Source organism: Pistacia vera, unplaced genomic scaffold, assembly GCF_008641045.1.
Source record: "Pistacia vera cultivar Batoury unplaced genomic scaffold, PisVer_v2 Contig553, whole genome shotgun sequence".
Classification (NCBI taxonomy): domain Eukaryota; kingdom Viridiplantae; phylum Streptophyta; class Magnoliopsida; order Sapindales; family Anacardiaceae; genus Pistacia; species Pistacia vera.
Genome location: NW_022196394.1, coordinates 321849 through 341625, shown reverse-complemented (window position 1 = coordinate 341625; position 19777 = coordinate 321849). Strand labels below are relative to the sequence as shown.

General features: G+C 35.1%; 1 protein-coding gene across 1 annotated transcript; it reads left to right on the top strand.

Moving 5' to 3' along the window:
* Positions 1-1116: 1116 nt before the first annotated feature.
* On the top strand, positions 1117-19656 carry LOC116108085 (serine/threonine-protein phosphatase BSL3). Its single transcript, XM_031394374.1, has 21 exons — positions 1117-1928; positions 3821-3881; positions 4014-4092; positions 4205-4284; positions 4370-4464; positions 4653-4752; positions 5007-5076; positions 7421-7522; positions 7637-7718; positions 9488-9667; positions 10496-10763; positions 10839-11067; positions 11178-11348; positions 12762-13000; positions 16660-16744; positions 16849-16947; positions 17031-17230; positions 17324-17399; positions 18514-18649; positions 18740-18879; positions 18974-19656. Exons 1-21 carry the CDS (start codon positions 1511-1513, stop codon positions 19055-19057), a joined length of 2994 nt encoding a protein of 997 aa, XP_031250234.1. The 5' UTR covers positions 1117-1510; the 3' UTR covers positions 19058-19656.
* The last annotated feature ends 121 nt before the right edge of the window (positions 19657-19777 follow it).

Here is a 19777-nt window from a genome sequence, read left to right as displayed (position 1 = left end):
TCGTAAACCCTAATTATTTGTGTTAATATATTTTTTATTCAAGTCCCATAAATAAAATATACAAGCTGTAAATTGTTAACTGTACGGCTAAAATTACAAAACATATCATTTGATAACTGTATTATAAAATAAATTAGAGTTATAATAAATATCTAACCCAAAGCCAAAGCCAGCTCTTACCCCATATGTATTTGTCAGGCCGGATCAAACTTTATTCCCACGCGCTTTTGTACTGCTGTTCCCCACACTTTATTCAATAAACAAATAAATACACTATTTATTATGACTTCATTAAAAATCTTTCTGTTATGGCTGTCATAAATTCACCTAATAAATGTTAAAATGTTGGTATCTTTTACTATATCTATCTTCATTAATGTTTCTTTATCTATATCATATCATTTAAGTAATTTTATGAAAAATTATTACTTGAATTTTGTATTATTTTTTAAATCTATTTCATGGTTTGAAAATGTTTTAAAAATTAGAATTTCAAAACCACAAATTTTATTTTTCCAAAAATGGCCATTAAATTAAAAAAAAAAAAAAAAACCTCCGTTTGCTGTTAAGAAACCCATATTTACTTGTTCAAAATAATGTTTAACTTATAGTAATAGAATACATTTTCAAATGTTTGAAAATTCTAACATATACTAAAAATAAAAGAATATTATCCAAAATTGTGTTTTTACAATTGAACGGGGGCACCACGTTTCGTTTTTACAATTGAACGGGGGCACCACGTTTCATGCTTTTATAAACAGGTGATGAATTGTGTTCACTAATTGAACCACCTGAAAACAAGCAAATACCTCAACTCGATTTTACAAACACGCGACATACACAGCGCGTGTTCCTCTCCCACTAACCACCTCATTTCTTCTGGCAAACCTTAATACTCCTTACAAATAGGAACCGGTAATCACCGTTAATACTTAAACTCACACCCGGTTATTCCGGTTACCTTATCCCCCTTATCCGCCGTCACTCACCCAGTCCGTACACAACATTTACCGGTTGCTTACGGTAATAAAATTAAAATCCAATCATTATTTACTTGGACATTTATTTATTTTATTTATTTATTAAGATAAATTTATTCGTAACACTGTTAACTTTATGATGTGTTTTTGTTTATGCTCCTTCTTGTTTTTGTTAAGGCTTTGAGATTGTCTCCGTTCCGTTTTCTTTTCTTTTCTATTCTTCGACCGTCTCCTCCACTCGAAGTTATAGAAATTGAAATAGAAAGTGAGAGAAAATTTTATTGACGGATACGATAAACAAAACCTTACCAATTTATTTCTTATTTATTTATTTTTCTCTATTTAGAAAAATTTCACGGAAATCAATCGAATTTGAGATTCCACGATCCGAGCTTAGGGTTTACGGTTTTCAATTGTGAATTATTGGTTGAAACGGAATTTGAGAAGAAATGTTGATCAGAGATGTGGAATTGTGTTGATTCTGGCTCCGATCTCGAAGCTAGGGTTAAGGTTATTCGAGTAAAGCAATGGATGTGGATTCAAATATGGTGCCCGACACCGATCACGATGCGGCAGTACAGAAGCAGAATACGGCGACTTCTCCAGCACCGATGGAGAGGGAGCAATTAGCTGAACAGCCTCCTGGATCTCCGACGGCGTCGGCTGTGGCTCCACCGTCAGCGCAACAACAACAGCAGCAACAGAGTCCGGTGGTGGGGCCGAGGTGCGCGCCTACGTACTCGGTGGTGAATGCGATTATAGAGAAGAAGGAGGATGGGCCGGGCCCGAGGTGCGGCCACACGTTAACGGCTGTTGCTGCAGTTGGAGAGGAGGGTACGCCTAATTACATTGGGCCTAGGTTGATATTGTTTGGTGGTGCGACCGCACTTGAGGGCAATTCTGCGGCCTCTGGAACACCTTCTTCTGCTGGAAGCGCTGGCATTAGTAGGCTTTTTTTATTCATTTATTATTTTTGTTGCATTTCAAATTTTGATATTGCTTGAAATTTTAATTTTATTGGAGGTTAACTGACTTACGGTTTCAGATTTAAGGATTGTAGCTGGAAATTAGGTATCTTGTTAAGAGCCTGCTTTTGTTGTTGCCCTAATAGTTTAAGATGCATCTTTTACCAAGTAATTGTAGATTCTGAGTTTCAGTGAGAACCCCTTCTTTTATGGAAGCCAATATAAGCTAGGAAGCAATATTCGTGGAAATGAAGTAATGTTAGCTGCAATTTTTGGTTAATATGTAAGAAATCTTAATTTTGTTGAAGCCAAAATGGTTGAAACTGGATGATTAGGTTGTTTTGGTCTATAAGCTCTGCATGGTTTTGGAAGAAGTGGTAGTCTGACTGGCACAAAACAGTAGCTTTTTTGTTTCCCTTTCAAATTTGAAAGGCATGTTTAGTTGTCATTTACTGTTTATTGTGTGATTAAACTGAGTTTTTTTCCATGTAGAATTTTTTAGTTTTCCAACTGGAATATTTTATCTTTTCAATCAAACTCCCATGGATTTGAGGCACGGTGTATCTTTAATCAGCCTTGATTTTGTTGTTTCACTTGAGGTAATTGTTTGAATAAAAGAAAAGAAAATCAGCAATCTGAGTGGCATATCAAGTTGGCTTGGGTTGAAGCCAAAATAATTCAAGTTGTTGTATTTGCTTATATTCTTTTTATTATATACCGTTGAGAAAGACCCAATGGTAAATGGATTGGAGCATTCAAGTAATTCAAATCTAATTTTTGTTAATTAGGTTATGCCATCTGTATAATTTGGTTACATGATATCATTGGACTATGATGCTTGGTTCTGTTTTGTCCTGACTAACTCTAGTTGTAATTTCTTCTTCTGTTACTATTTGTGATGTTTAGCGCTGAACTCGCTGTTTTTGAGTGGAATTTGAATCCCAGTTTTTGAAGTCGAATTAAATAACATATCATTGTGTTTGAATGTCCTTAGTTTCTTTAGATGGTACCAGAAAAAGAGAAAAAGGGTCCTACGTGCGTATTAAACTTTTTATTCTGAATTTTAGATATCAAGGTGCATGTTTTGGTGATAAAATGGTTTTTATTTATGTTGTGTGCATCTCTAGATTGTTATTTAATTTAATTTAAAATTTAAAAGGCATATTGTTTTACAAAATGGTTTTTGAAAAACTGTTCAATAAACTTGATTTTTGTTTTTTGAAGACTTGAGAATTTCTTGAAGCAAATTGAAATTATAGTTCTCTGAGAACAAAAACGATGAAATACTATGGTATTTCTATTCTTGGAGCAGTAGAAGGTGACTTTTGCATGTTTTAGCCGTCATGTTTTTCAAAAATTCTGAAACATCTTAAATGTCCCCTTTGAGTTTTATAAAGTTTTAGAAATTTGAATTTTGTGTTTTCATAATCCTTATTTCTAAAATGTGTTTTTTATTTTATCTTTTAGATTTGTAAAATGAAAATTGAATTGCATATTGGTATTAGTTGACTTTGACTTTGAAATGATTTGGTTTTAGTGTTACTGAGGAATCCTTATAATCTTTATTACAAGTCACGTTCTGTGCTTTGGTTATTCGGTTTTTGTTTCTGGAGCAAATGCTAGTATCTTGGATTGCTAGTGGTGTTGCATCTATTGTAGAAGAACTGATTTTATAAGAATATACCATCTTCTTTTATCTGCTTATCTACACTTAAGAAATGGCATAAGCTGAAGTATAATTATGATTTATTTTTTAATTAATAGCTTATCTCTTAAAATTTTCTTGAAGGGGTGATTCTCATGTGGAGTTTCGTAGTGTTAACATGACATGCTTTAGGTTCTCATGACCAATATGTTTTACTTGAATTGCAGGACTAGCAGGTGCCACAGCTGATGTGCACTGTTATGATGTTTTAACAAATAAATGGTCTAGGTAAGTCTGGGATGAAGGATTTATTATCTCATTACTGTGTGGCTTTTTTAAACAATACCTGTATTCTTCTGCCCTGTGGTGGTGCTTTGTGTTTACTGAAGATTCATGCTTATAATAGATGTTATTTTTCAGGATCACTCCTTTTGGAGAACCACCCACACCGAGGGCTGCACATGTGGCAACAGCTGTGGGGACTATGGTGGTTATTCAGGTAGAGTACACCCGCGCCCAAAACTCATCACACACACCAAATAAGCAAAAAATAAAAATAAAAATAAAGACTAATCATTAAGTTTTTCCTGGAATCTTCCATTTCAACTCAGGGTGGAATTGGTCCAGCTGGTTTGTCTGCTGAGGATCTTCATGTTCTTGACCTCACACAGCAACGGCCGCGGTGGCATAGGTTAAACTCTTGAAGGATATTCCTGCCTTTTTATTTGTTCTTTTTGAAATGCATATTATTAAAATGGATGCTAATTTTTGTGCAGAGTTGTTGTTCAAGGCCCTGGACCTGGGCCACGTTATGGACATGTGATGGCATTAGTGGGACAACGGTATCTCATGGCAATTGGTGGGAATGATGGTAGGTCGCTTTACTATCTAGTCTCTGTGTCTTGTGTGCATTATGTTGACATAAAAATTAAAATTAAATTAATTTCTAAAAATGCATCGTAAGATTTCGAATAATTTGGTAGAAATTTTGCTTGTTACGAGTTATAAATGTTGAAAATTACTGTGAATTATTAAAAATGTTTGCTCTTTTCTTTCCAGGAAAGCGGCCTTTGGCTGATGTGTGGGCCCTAGATACAGCTGCAAAGCCCTATGAATGGCGTAAGTTGGAACCTGAGGGCGAGGGTCCACCTCCGTGCATGTAAAGTTTTTCTCCTTCCTACATGAATGCTGAATGATATCTTCTCTTATTATTTACATATTGTTTTAAAAGCGTTCAGAGCAATAAGTTCTATTTATCAAATATGGACCATCACTGGCTGTTTCTTAAATGATTATGTCATAAATTGTTTGGTTGCGTTTGAGTAGTTTGGGTTTTGTTTCTCACTTAAACCCTAGAACTGACCCAAGATATATTCAAGTTGTGCTCACATCTGACTCTTTATGTTGGAATAGGTATGCAACTGCAAGTGCTCGTTCTGATGGCCTTCTTCTGCTTTGTGGAGGGAGGGATGCAAGCAGTGTGGTGAGTATGCACGTACCTGCTTTTAGTTTAAATGTTCTTTCTCTGTAGACTTGCTTTTTACTTTTTGAGAATGTAATGACAAATTATTTCCTTTTGGTGGCCGTAGCACTTATTGTGGTATTTTTCTCACTTTATATTAGTAAAGGTTTTTGATAAGAAACTTTCCGGAAAGCCTCAATGGAAATCAAATCACATTCAAACAGCAAGAGAAGAGAAATTCGTAAATATATTAATTCTGAAATTAAGCAAGAAACAACACAGAGACAGACTAAGAAACCTTTGGCAACAAGAAAGAAAAGCAAAATAAGATAGGGTCTAGCTATTCGAGGTGCTAGAAGCCTCCCAAAACAAATCCCAGAATAATCCTAACTAATTCCCCTGCCCATATAACAACTAATGGCCATTTCTCCTCTTCTTCGAATAGACTATAGTGATGGGTAGCTTATCAGTTTTGTTTTGAAGATAATCTCTCCATGAAGGTTTAGATTTGAGCAAAGCTGGGGATGTGAATTATATTTGCACAAAAATACTGATATAAAATTTTAATCAAAAATAAAAAACTCAAGACCGTATTGTAAGTGCGAGTAAAGACATGTTTAGCATATTTAATAGCCAACTGCGAGTGGTCACTTAAGAGTTTTGAACTTAATTTTACCCTTCCAATAACACATGTAGGTGTGATGCAGTCAATGGCAGTGCTGAGGTGCTGCTTCCCTTTATAGTTGGTTTCTTTTTGCTGATGTTCAATCTTTACCATGGTTCTTTATTTTTTTGGATGTTGGGGCTGGAGGGTTAAATAATTTGAGAGTTGATGTTTGAATGATGTATTGTTTATGTTTTCCTTGGATGTCAGATTTTTTGGGTAAGGGATCTGAAGGCTCTAATTTTTAGAGTGTGCTCATCTCATGTTAATTTTGGAACGAGAAAATAGTTAAATGAACATAGTATATTCTTTTTAATTTTCACTTTTATGAACATGTTGGGTTGGTTTGGTTAATTCTCTTATTGCGAATGTTGTCTTATTTTGGCATTTTTCTATCTCTAATTATTATATTCTCTTTCTCGTGCATGTACATCTGTATAGTGATATTATGTTTTTAACATGTTGGGTAAACACACTCAATATGTTATATGCAAAGTTTTCTTTTCTGGGAAAATAATTTACTGAAGGAATAGTATTTCATCATTTCAATCTCCTGTTTTGTCTGGAATTTAGTTTCTTTGCTGTATTTTTTACTGCAGTTTGATTTGTTAAATGTGGTAGAACAAGTTAAATTATTTATCAAAAGAGACTGTTAGGATTTTGAAATGATGATAAAGTTGCTTTTTATTTTCTACGCAACTTGCTTTCTCTGATAAATGGTAAATATGTAGCTTCATGAATTGCATGCACTGGTGTACCTACATTATAGACAAGGGCAGAACGCAGCCCCCTCTCAAATTTTAAGATTCAGTTTTCATCCCTGATATTTTAGCCTCATTACACTTGTGCCCCTCCTTGAATGTTTGTATGTATTTTTATATTATGACGGTTTATTTTTATTTTATTTTATTATTTGTTGCATTAAATTATTATCAATTGTTGAATTTTTTAGTTCTACTACTTTTAATGTGACATAAAATACAATTAAATTGTGTAACTTGCCCATCATCATGGTTAACTTTTCTCTTTTTTGTGTTCTTTTCTGTACTCTCCTTATAATTAATTAAGTGACATCTCATTTGTTACCATCAAAAAGAAATTGTAGATTTACCTATGAACAACTTATATGAGTTTGTTAGTTTGCATGTCTTATATTATAAAATATACAATTTATAGCATTGTTAATGAGCTAATTATGCAATATTTTTTAAATGTTAATATTCTTATGGTGCCCCCTCTCACAAAAATTTCTGGGTCCACCACTGATTGCATGAATGGTATGACAAATGTAAGCTATGGGTATTTAAAGGAACTTTGGTAAAATATCTCAGACTACTTATCTAAAGTGCAAACTATTCCTTTGACAAACTTACAGGGCCTGTATGTAAAAAGGTCCTTTGACAAGTGTAAATCAGAACATATCATACTACGTGGATAGAAAAGTCCCTTGGTATTCGATTTTTGATATCAAATTACCATATAGGTTATGTGAGAATATTAGTTTCTATTAGACATGCATATATTAGTTTGTTGTCGTGCATTCTGTTTGTCTTCCCCCTATCATTAGTGTTCTAATGTAGAAAGTTTGGTTCATTCACTGCTTGTGTTTGCGCTTGTGTTTTCTTAAGCTGATTTTGAAGATTCTTGTTTATTTAATGCAACATCTATTGTGTTGTGTGATTCAAACTTCTGTTTTTGCAGCCTTTGGCAAGTGCATATGGACTTGCTAAACATAGAGATGGTCGTTGGGAATGGGCTATTGCTCCTGGTGTCTCACCATCTCCAAGATACCAACATGCAGCAGTGGGTTTTGTTTTTCCTTTTTTCTTTAATTTTTCTTTATTCTATGGCCTCTCTTCTTTTATTTTATTCATTTTTTAGCAAAAGATCAATCAGTTGTTCTTATTATGCTTGTAGGTCTTTGTTAATGCACGACTTCATGTGTCTGGAGGGGCACTTGGTGGAGGACGCATGGTAGAAGATTCATCGAGTGTTGCAGGTATTTGAATTTGACTTTTGGAATCTTGGACTTCTAGTTCTTTGGTATGTTATGATGTATGACCTTGTATTTTGTCGTATGATAAGATGGTTTTACTTGTATATGTTTAACATGTGTTTACAGAGATATAAGGCATGTAAATGGTTGATATAGTTCTATATGTAATTTATGACCTCCTTACTCTGTCGCTTCAGATACATATATGTGCATGTTAGAAATATTGTGCATATATACATGTATACTGCATTTATATGCATATATATGTGTCAATTTAATATTTTATTTATTATTTTCTGAATTTTGAAGTATATTGAATTAGCTGCTTATTGGTGTAGTTGGAGGCAAAAGGTTATTAAAATTTAGAGTTTAGGGTTAAAGAGTGTTAAAAAATACCAGGTAACAGCTGGGTGAATGCATGGTTTGGGGCAGTTATGGTAATTTAAAACGTACAGGTGGTAGGGCCTGTGTTCGTAGTTTCTAATGGTTTAGGTTGCTAGGGTTCAATTTTGATTGGTGTTGAGTGTCGAGTTTATAAATATCTACTGTGGAAATACAGGAACAAAGATGTAGAAGTGAAAGATTGTGGAAGAATAAGAGAATGAATCCAATTCACATCTAGGTCCCTTAATTGTTGCACATGGTCTTTACAGTTGGATGACACAATCCTTAATAAGTATTCTTTATTCGGAAGTTTCTCCTACAATCTGTTTTCATCTATTGAAAGAGCTTGCATATCTATAGATTTCAAATAATCCTACTTGAGTAGGATTTGGATGATATTATATTTGCAAAACACTGAGCAGTAGATAACTAACCTAGTTATTGATTGTTTCTGCTAGGAACTGATTGTGACCTTGGGATTATAGAACTTCTAATTTCTTGTGTAGAACAAGGCATTTAGTGGTTATCCATGATGTGGGATGGTCTTCTATGACCTGTTAATAAATCTGTAGATCATTTCTAGTTTCCTTGGTAAGGTGGCTCACATCAAGAGAATAGAGAAAAACAATTTTAGGTCTTGAATCCCTTCTTCCACGTCCAATTTTAATTTGATGGTTCTAGATGTTCCTTTTTTTTTTTCCTCCCTGCCTCTTTTCTCTCTCTGAGAAATCCCTCAACTTTCCCATGTTCTCGGTGCTCTAATGTGGGGGTTGCTTTTAGACTTTACAACCGTAGTAGTTAGGAAACTTTTGTGACATTATTAGTAGGTGCCCCCAATGTATTTGAACTGTTGGCTTCTTGGTTAGAAACAAGGTGCTTAACAACTTGTTCTAACCTGTTGGGTCTTTCTCTGCTAAATATTTTCCGCAATCATGTTTTTGGTTTGAGAAAAAGTAACAAATTATCTCATCGTCACTTGCTTTCTCTGAGAAGTTATATCCTGTTTTGGCATTTGTTTGTTTTCCTGTTGCTGTTATTGTAAGATGGATTTATCTTTCCTTTTAGGGAAAAAAAACGAATATATGATTTTTTGTTATGTTATTATTGTTAATCTTTGTTCTCTTTTTTCCTTTTTTGGAAGTTTGAAGTTGTTTTTGTTTGCAATGTATTGGCTATATTTCTACTGCTTGTTTTAAAATAAATGACTCTGTAATGTTTAAGAGGACAAGAATCAGTAGGGGTCACATCCGAGGATGCACATTACCAAAACTGTTAATTGTTATTGTTGATGTGTTTTTTTTTTTCACTGGTTTTGTCTACGTATATTTTGTCAGGAGCTGGTCCATTTATAGAAATCTTACTGTTCCCTTATGTTTTCCTTTTTATAGTTTTGGATACTGCAGCTGGAGTTTGGTGTGATACAAAATCTGTTGTTACTAGTCCTAGGACAGGCCGATACAGTGCTGATGCAGCTGGTGGAGATGCTGCAGTTGAGCTGACAAGGCGTTGCAGGCATGCGGCTGCAGCAGTTGGTGACTTGATATTTATTTATGGTGGTTTACGTGGTGGTAAGATGTACATTCTACATAATAATTTGCTGATATTCTTTCCAATGTATCGTATATCAAACACAAACCTACCCATTACAACACCTGTCTTCATAGTTTAATGCCTGATAAGGGAGCTTAATTATTTTTGCCAAAACAGCATATTCCACTGCACAGTCTTGCACTGCCAATAGAACTTTTTTGGAGAAAGTGGATGTCTACTGGGTTCTTTACCTGAATTAATGGGATGCATGTTTTTATTTGACATACAACTGGCATTGACGTAATATATCTTCAAGCTTTGTGTATGCTATGTTTGGGTTGAATTAGTTCAAGAGGGGATGTGCCGTCAGTAAAGAAATATGCACTTACCAGAAATACGGAGAGTCCCCATTTGATGGAAAGTTATGTTAATGTCAATTTGAAGAATTCAGTTGTTGGCATATGTTGATGGCACCTACATTTATGATGGTACCTGGAAGAGGATTTCAAAAGATGCTGAAGCAAATTGAAATGGTTTGGAACATATGTGCTGTTGAACCTTGTGATTTGACACTTTTTATAAAATAACTGATGAATTTTGTGAAATTTTTGGGGAACTTGGTAAGACGGGCAAAGACTTGGCAGTGAATGACTAAATTAGATTTTTAGATAGATGATAAGAGCTTGATATGGTCTTTGTAGCTTACATGTTAGAATGCATCTTCACAACATGTCCCTTTTGGTTACTGTTATTTTTCTCGGCTTTTTATTTTTTTATTTTTAAAAAAAGTCGAAGCATGGTCTTGCAAGCTAACAATTAATATGATGGTATCATAGTATTGTTCTTGATGTATGCTTATGTTTCAGGGGTGTTGCTTGATGACCTACTTGTTGCGGAAGACCTGGCAGCAGCCGAGACAACGACTGCAGCTTCACATGCTGCTGCTGCTGCTGCATCAAATGTGCAAGCAGGACGGCTTGGAAGGTATGGATTTGTTGATGAAAGAGCAAGGCAAGCAATGCCTGAAGCAGCTTCTGATGGTGCAGTTGTGCTGGGAAATCCAGTTGCTCCTCCTATTAATGGTGACATGTATACTGATATAAGCACTGAAAATGCCATGCTCCAAGGTTCCAGGTGAGCTAGCTTCTGTGCATGTCATGATTGCTATGGTTCTCATTCAAATAATTGCTCACTTGAATTGCTGTGCAGGAGAATAAGCAAGGGCGTTGAGTCGTTAGTTCAAGCATCAGCTGCAGAAGCTGAGGCTATCAGTGCCACATTGGCTGCAGTGAAGGCACGGCAAGTTAATGGAGAAGTTGAACTACCAGACAGAGATCGTGGGGCCGAGGCTACTCCTAGTGGGAAACAGATGATTAAACCTGATTCTGTTGGGTCAAATAGCATTGCTCCGGCTGGAGTTCGGCTGCATCATAGAGCTGTAAGTACAAGATTTTGTCAGCCGAGTCAAATGTTGCAGTGATGCTATATTAGCATGAAGGTGCTTATTTCATGGCTTCAAGTCTGATTTGATCTTTCATGCTGTATTAGGTTGTTGTCGCTGCAGAGACTGGTGGAGCATTAGGTGGTATGGTCAGACAGCTTTCTATTGACCAGTTTGAAAATGAAGGGAGGAGGGTCAGCTACGGTACCCCTGAGAGTGCAACGGCAGCAAGGAAGCTACTAGATCGCCAGATGTCCATCAATAGTGTCCCAAAGAAGGTAAAATTGATGAGTAAATTTTGCGGATCCCACTCCTAAAGTTTTACAACCTGACAGTCAACCCCATCCAATTAGTCAATGGCTATGGATAGGAGAGTTAAACTATTTTTTTATTTCTACTTAAATAAGAATGGAAAGGTAAAAAGGCTTTTTAACCCATTAGGGTAACTAACCAACCATGTATACACAGACAGAGATGCACAAATTTTGATCAGAGTTCACTTGTAATCTTGTATACCTATTGCAGACATTAACACTCATCTTTCATCATAGTCTCTTTTCCAAACATCACTAACCCTGAGTCTTCCCACCAGAAGTGCTTTAATGATTTGAATTCCAAACTTCAGTCTATGCAACTGCTAAAAATCAAGCTCTGAAGTTCGTATCACTAAATTCATCGTGGTCTTAACTCTGGGCTATTAATATTCTTATTAATTTCCTCCTTTTTTTTTTTTTTTTCCTTTTTTCCTTTTTTGGGAAGTTTAGCTTAGTTTTGGTGGCCTTTTTAAGGACATTTATGGAAGATAAATGCATTCTGGATATTGGTGACAGCCTTTGTCACCTCTGTAAGCAATAGCAGTTGGGTTAAAGAGTTTCCTGTCGTGTGAAATTTGCAAATTGTGCTCAATATGCTACAAAATATTTTGGAGTTTCGTCTTGGGACCTACAGACTGAAGGATCATCATGTATAAATATTCTTGCTCCGCGACATTTATTCCCTTGTTATTTGCATAACACTTCTATCGACATCACCTTTCTTAGAATATTATTTAGGATTTTAGGTGATTTTGAAATGTTCCATATTTGTCTATGTTACATGACCTAGTCATTTATGTTGGATTACAGTTGTTCGGTGTCACATTCATCTACCTTCAAATGTTGGGACAGAGTAGGTCTAGGCTTGTTGATGTTTCATGATTTTTTTTTGTACTTTAGGTGAAAAGTAGTGTCTAAAATCCCATATTGCACAAAACTTTCTCTATTTTCAAATTTTTTTGCATAAGATGTGGGCATATGGAAGTTCCCTTCAACACTTTTTAGGTAAACTATACATTTCCATGGTTCTTCTATTGGACAGCCTGTGTGTGAGTATTAATGTGTGGGGATGATCAGTGAATGTTTCAAGACCAAGTCTGGACTAGTTTGTGTCTTGCATAGGTATTTGACCAATTTGAAGTTTTCAAATAGTTTATGTCAGGCCAACAATAATGATTGAATGAAGTTAAAGTCGTGTTCACTATGGCTTGCTTGAATGTCAGATTGCCGTCCTTAACTCTTTTTTTTTTTTAATTTATAAAATTGTCATTGGATAAGTTGAGTATCCCTGTTCTTAATTTTGGGTGACTTATATTACGTACCAAAGAAGGATTCTTTATGTTTTGCAATGGATCATCTATTTTTCCTTTTATCCAGGTCATAGCACATCTTTTAAAGCCTCGAGGCTGGAAGCCCCCTGTCCGAAGGCAATTTTTCTTAGACTGCAATGAAATAGCAGATCTTTGTGATAGCGCTGAGCGAATATTTTCTAGTGAACCAAGTGTCTTACAGCTTAAGGCTCCTATCAAAATATTTGGTGATCTGCATGGGCAGTTTGGAGATCTCATGCGCCTTTTTGATGAGTATGGTGCACCTTCAACAGCTGGGGACATTGCGTAAGCAATTTTATTCATTATTTTTCTTTCTTATTATGCACACTTATTGTTGTGGTTCCAAATTCAAAATTGATTTTTTCTCAAGTTGGACAATTCTTTTATTTAGTCTGACCTATATAAACTCAGGATACTGTTGTATTTTCTAATATTGCAAAAGTTTTTTCAGGAACCTACTTTGTAGTGTACTTTAACTTTCCTTTTTATTACAATAAAAGTGTTGTTTAGTTGTGACTGTTTAGTTTTTCTTTACTCTTGAAAATAACTGATTATTCCTAGGTGTTAAGTTTGCTCTAATGTCAGACTGATTTTTAGATTGCTACTTTATCTATGTAAAACTATTGTGTTTGGAGCGATTACCCATGTGTGCGTTATTGTGAACTGGAGTGCCTTAGTGGTTATGAATGAACCGTGGACTTCAGCTTAGACTTGTAAAAGAGTTGTCTTTCTGTAGTTGAAGAGGTGGTTGTGTTTTCATTAGTAAGGTTAATTTCAGGATGATGGTGACTTGGTGGTGATGAAGGCTGCATTTGTTAGTAGGTAGTAATGGTGGTTCTGGTGGTGGAAATGGTAGTGGCAGTGGCAGTGGTAATTGCATGGTGCTGGTGTAGGTGACATTGATAATGATAGCTAGCGATGCATGGTGCTGGTGTAGGTGACATTGATAATGATAGCTAGCGATGGTTTGGGATGCAGATGGCAAAGTGGTGATGTGGTGTTTGAGAGTGGTGACAGCTGCTTCTCTTCCATCAAATGTTGGTATAGTTACAAAATCTGTGACACTACAATTGATGGTATAGAAGTTTGACGTCTATTTACATACATCTATATAGTCATCCTAATGATGTGGAAAAAAAAGGGAAGTTGAGATTCAAAACTTTTCTTTTGTGAGCCACAATTTGCTGTGCCATTTGATTCTGATCAGCTGGTCTCATGGTTGTTAGAATCGTCTTTTTCCATTGCTATGAGTTGCAATCACTAAGGAGTTGAAGTTCAGTTTTAAAATTTGTTCTTTTGTGTGCCACTATTTGGTGTGTATACTGATCCTGATTTTAGATGGTCTTGTGGTAGTTTTAGTTTGTTCATTTGCCAATGCTACTGGTGCAATAGAGTTGAGAGATATTTCTTTTTTCTTCCTTCTTAATATTTGGGAAGCAGGTTTTCCACAGTAGGAGATTGATTTTTTTTTTTATAAATATTTTCTCATCCTTTATTAATTGCATGTCTGGTCCAGGAATATTGCATCTTTTTCATATTTTGAAATAATCATTATCTTTTCTTGTCTTTTCTTTTTACTTTTTTTTTTTAATTTTTTAAATTGAACTGAAGAAATCTTCATTTATGGCAACTTGTGCAGTCATTATTTTTCATCCTGATTTCAGATGATTTTGCAGAGATTATATTCATATATTATCTTTATTTTTCTTTTATTTTTGGGCAAACGATTTTATTTCATTTCAGAACTCAGCTATGATGGAAATTTATTGCTCTGCTTTTAATATTATGAGGAAAAGATGTTAAAATCAATAAATTCTTTGGCTTGATTGTTTCCTTTCTTCCAGTGGCCTTAGCAACATCTGAAAGTGGTGGATTATTTACTAATCTTTGATAGAGTATTATCTTTTAGTACACATTATTCTAGTCTGGTCTGTTCTTAAGTGGAATTAAATTATTTTTAAAGTAAATACAGTTTTTGACAATCATTTTTCTAATATTTACTGTAATGAAGAAATAAAAGGAAACTTTTAACACATTATAAAAGAAATGTTTGGTTTTCTCAGGTACAGTACCTTTTTTGTGGCATACAATACTAAAAGAGTTTCAGGAAAGTTCTCCATCCTTCATTTTGGAGAACTAGGATGTGATTTTGTAGTGATTATTGGGTGAATAAGATTATATAGTTGATGCTCTTTCTGTGCTGGTGGTTATTTTTTTCTTAATAATAACCCTGAGGTGGACCACTAGTTCATGTCTGTTTTATACTTTCTTTTCTTACCAATAAATTTTATGCAGTTTGTTATTGGAAAAAAAAAAATGGGACAAGAAACACATAATTAAGTTTACCTGTAAGTTGGGTTAGTCTGTTAATCAAGTCCCAGGTTAGAATAGAAATTAGCTGGAGCTTCTTTCATGTTACATCACGTGGTTCAATGTGGTCAGCCACTTGAATTAGAGGTCTTGAACTTAAGAGTTTCCAAGTTTTTAGATGCATGTCGTCTTGGTTAGGGTTGGGAATGATTCAGAGGTCGCTCAGACTTGGAGAAGTTGGTTTACTNTTTTTTAAATTGAACTGAAGAAATCTTCATTTATGGCAACTTGTGCAGTCATTATTTTTCATCCTGATTTCAGATGATTTTGCAGAGATTATATTCATATATTATCTTTATTTTTCTTTTATTTTTGGGCAAACGATTTTATTTCATTTCAGAACTCAGCTATGATGGAAATTTATTGCTCTGCTTTTAATATTATGAGGAAAAGATGTTAAAATCAATAAATTCTTTGGCTTGATTGTTTCCTTTCTTCCAGTGGCCTTAGCAACATCTGAAAGTGGTGGATTATTTACTAATCTTTGATAGAGTATTATCTTTTAGTACACATTATTCTAGTCTGGTCTGTTCTTAAGTGGAATTAAATTATTTTTAAAGTAAATACAGTTTTTGACAATCATTTTTCTAATATTTACTGTAATGAAGAAATAAAAGGAAACTTTTAACACATTATAAAAGAAATGTTTGGTTTTCTCAGGTACAGTACCTTTTTTGTGGCATACAATACTAAAAGAGTTTCAGGAAAGTTCTCCATCCTTCATTTTGGAGAACTAGGATGTGATTTTGTAGTGATTATTGGGTGAATAAGATTATATAGTTGATGCTCTTTCTGTGCTGGTGGTTATTTTTTTCTTAATAATAACCCTGAGGTGGACCACTAGTTCATGCCTGTTTTATACTTTCTTTTCTTACCAATAAATTTTATGCAGTTTGTTATTGGAAAAAAAAAAATGGGACAAGAAACACATAATTAAGTTTACCTGTAAGTTGGGTTAGTCTGTTAATCAAGTCCCAGGTTAGAATAGAAATTAGCTGGAGCTTCTTTCATGTTACATCACGTGGTTCAATGTGGTCAGCCACTTTAATTAGAGGTCTTGAACTTAAGAGTTTCCAAGTTTTTAGATGCATGTCGTCTTGGTTAGGGTTGGGAATGATTCAGAGGTCGCTCAGACTTGGAGAAGTTGGTTTACTTTGTCAAGTTCTACCCATGTTTCTCAGAGCAAATATTCTGCTAAAAGGTGTAAAATGTCCATGTGCTTGGAAGCATGGCTGTGAGACTAATATATGAGTATCTTGGAATTGAAGGAGGTTTTTTATTTTCATTTATTTTGGCAGGATAGGAGGCTTATTAATGTTATATTCCCCCTCCTCCATCCCTCCTTTCTCCCACTTACATACTCATGCATTCTGTCATACTCACATTCTGTCTCTTCCATTCTTTTATTTTGATCATGTGGGTTTATTTTTGTCCTCCTATAAGCATAGGTGGGTGCTTTATTCGCTGTTGCAAGATTACTGCTTTATGCATTGGAATACATTTTGATTGCTACATTTTACAATCAAGTTTAACCTGGGAAACTCCATGACGCTTAATTTCATGAATGACTGCAGATACATTGATTATCTCTTCTTAGGAGATTATGTTGATCGTGGTCAACACAGCCTTGAGACCATTACTCTTCTGCTTGCTTTGAAGGTACCTTTTCTTTGGCTTTTTCGTTTTTTTATATCATTAATCTTTCAAACTGAACTTTTTCTTAGAGATGGACTTATTGTTGTATCATTATGTCAATTTTGCAGGTTGAATATCCCAACAATGTACATCTAATTCGTGGGAACCATGAAGCTGCAGACATTAATGCCCTTTTTGGTTTCAGGATTGAGTGCATTGAGCGCATGGTATTTTTATTTATGCTTTTGAAAGGGTCTGTTTACATTAGTATTAACTGCTTTTTCTAGCAATCTAATGCATTGTTGAACAGGGTGAGAGAGATGGAATTTGGGCTTGGCATAGGATAAACCGTTTATTCAATTGGCTTCCTTTGGCTGCTCTAATTGAAAAGAAAATCATTTGTATGCATGGAGGTATTGGTCGGTCAATAAATCATGTGGAACAGATTGAAAATCTTCAACGTCCAATTACTATGGAAGCCGGTTCAATTGTGCTTATGGATCTATTGTGGTCAGTGCATGTCTATACTGTTTCACTTTGACGCTTTCATTTATGTTCTGATTTTTCAATGGCTTTGTAATATGCCTTTTTTTTTTTCCCTAGGTCTGATCCGACAGAAAATGACAGTGTGGAAGGACTGCGACCAAATGCTAGGGGTCCAGGGTTAGTTACTTTTGGGGTGAGTGTCTTTCCATTTCTTCTATTTTTATATTGTTATACTGTGCTTCACAAAAACTTTAATATTTATTGAGCTAAATAGATTTCCGCATAAGTTCCGGTGCTAGCATATAATTTTAAAGGACGCTTTTTAGTGAAAGAGATGGCTGAAGATTTCAACTTTTAAGGGTCAAGGATTCGCAGAGATTCTAGAAATTAACCTTCTTTGATGCACTGATGCCATTCCCTGTGCTGATATATTTTTGAACAATTACCAGAATTTGGAGATTGTCTATGAAATTTAGCATGTTTTAAAAGATAGGGCTCCATGCTCAAAGCTATTTTCTCCCCATTATGTGGTCTGAATTTGCAGATTGAAATTCCTAAATCCAGGATTTTAGTTTCAAGCTGTGCATTCATCATTTTTTAACCTTGTAATCCCCTCTGCCCTCCCCTTGTGAACAAGTCCATGTCTTTATGGTTTTCAGTCTTTAATAATCATTGAAGACTTGGCAATTAACCAAAGCAATGGGGATTCCACTTATTCATCCTTGTACTATTCCTTAAATTTTTTACTTCAATTGTTAACATAAATTTAGGGCCATTCATCCATAACAATTCAATGGTTGGAGGTGTGGAGCTGGTACTAAACGTAATTACCTTTTAATCCTTGTTTCAAAAGAAATCAAATTATCCATTCATTTCTTTGATCTTGCCAATGAATGCAGCTTTATCAGTTCATCAGCTTTATCAGTTCATCAGCTTTATCAGTTCATCAGCTTTATCAGTTTAGATAGTAACAAACTGGCATTATGAGAATTTAGGGCTTTTGTCCAAATCTTGATAATTACTTCATTCTATTGATAAAATTATGACATGAAGCAGATTAGACCTGTGATTGCATCTGTTGAGTTCACATTGTAAGTGGGTTAATCAAATTCAACCATGCATGTGAAGAGGCATGTTAAAATTTAAATGCTACTTATGGACTGTTGTCTATCAGCATCAACTTTTTGGATTAATGGTTTCTAAAACAGTTTTCAATATGCTAACCTATTCATACTGGAAAATTTTGCACCTGGTGTCTTTTGTTTTGGTTCTGCATGTGCTCATGTTAGAAAGTTTGCTTTTTGCAGCCTGATCGAGTTATGGAATTTTGCAATAACAATGATCTTCAGTTGATTGTACGTGCACATGAATGTGTGATGGATGGCTTTGAGCGGTTTGCCCAAGGACATTTAATTACACTTTTCTCAGCTACCAATTACTGTGGTATGTAGCCTCTCCCTTTCGATTGATGTAGTTTCTGAGTACCACCGGTGCCACCGGTGTTCAGCCTTTTTCACTTGGTTGAATCTATAGGTACTGCAAATAATGCTGGGGCAATCTTAGTTTTGGGTAGAGATCTTGTGGTGGTTCCGAAACTCATTCATCCTTTGCCGCCAGCAATTTCATCGCCTGAAGCATCACCAGAACGACATATAGAAGATACATGGATGCAGGTGCTACTAATTAAAAAATCCATCTGCACTGAATAGTGAGATTTTTGTATAATGTTCCCAGTGTTTATTTTGTTTATTGGTTTCTTGCAATTAGGAGCTTAATGCTAACAGACCTCCTACACCAACTCGAGGCCGTCCTCAAGTACCAAACGATCGGGGCTCTCTTGCTTGGATATAGTAATCTGTCTCTATACAATTGCTTTGTATACTCTCATTTTAGGCTCATGCTACCACCTGGAGTATCTGGTGTTCTGTATAGAGCATGTTGCCATATACAGGAAATCTTGAACGTGTAACCTATATTCCTGAAGAAATCTGAGGGCTTTCTGAAAATTTGGTTTTGGCCACAATTAATAGGCCTTGAGATGATGAAGATTACTTAGAGAACCAGGTGACAGGCAGCAGGCAGGCAGGCTTACGTTGGTTTAATGCGTAAAGAGTTGCAGTTTGGACCGTCCACCTTTTGTAAATTGAGCGACAGGCAGGTAGAAGTCAGTCATTGTTGTTTCTTCTATGGGTTGGTAGTGCTGGTTATTTTTCTCATTAGTTTTTATATATATATATATTTTATTCCTCGTTTTTAGGTCTAATATTTTTTTCTCTATCAAGAGGACATGAGGTCCTTGTATGTGATGGTGAGAGATATAATACTAAAATCTTTGTGGGCATCCTTGTATCATAGAGGTGTTTGCTTCCTGTAGTTGTCAACTCTGCTTTGTACAATGTAACGATTGTGTGAAGATAAGAAGCATTTTGGTCTGACATAATATTTTTGAAGTTTTGGTTATAAAATGTTTTTTTTTATTATCTTGTTTTTACTTAAAACACTTAGATTTCATTCATTGTTCAACCGCCAACCTAATTCACATCTCTGAATGAGCATAACCATTTAATGACT

Bases quoted from the DNA above. Each gene is read 5' to 3' on its own strand.
- LOC116108085 (XM_031394374.1), top strand. From the start codon at position 1,511: ATGGATGTGGATTCAAATATGGTGCCCGACACCGATCACGATGCGGCA. The intron at 3,882-4,013 runs GTAAGTCTGGGA...GTTATTTTTCAG, and splicing joins TTAACAAATAAATGGTCTAG to GATCACTCCTTTTGGAGAAC. The intron at 16,948-17,030 runs GTATTTTTATTT...ATTGTTGAACAG, and splicing joins TTGAGTGCATTGAGCGCATG to GGTGAGAGAGATGGAATTTG.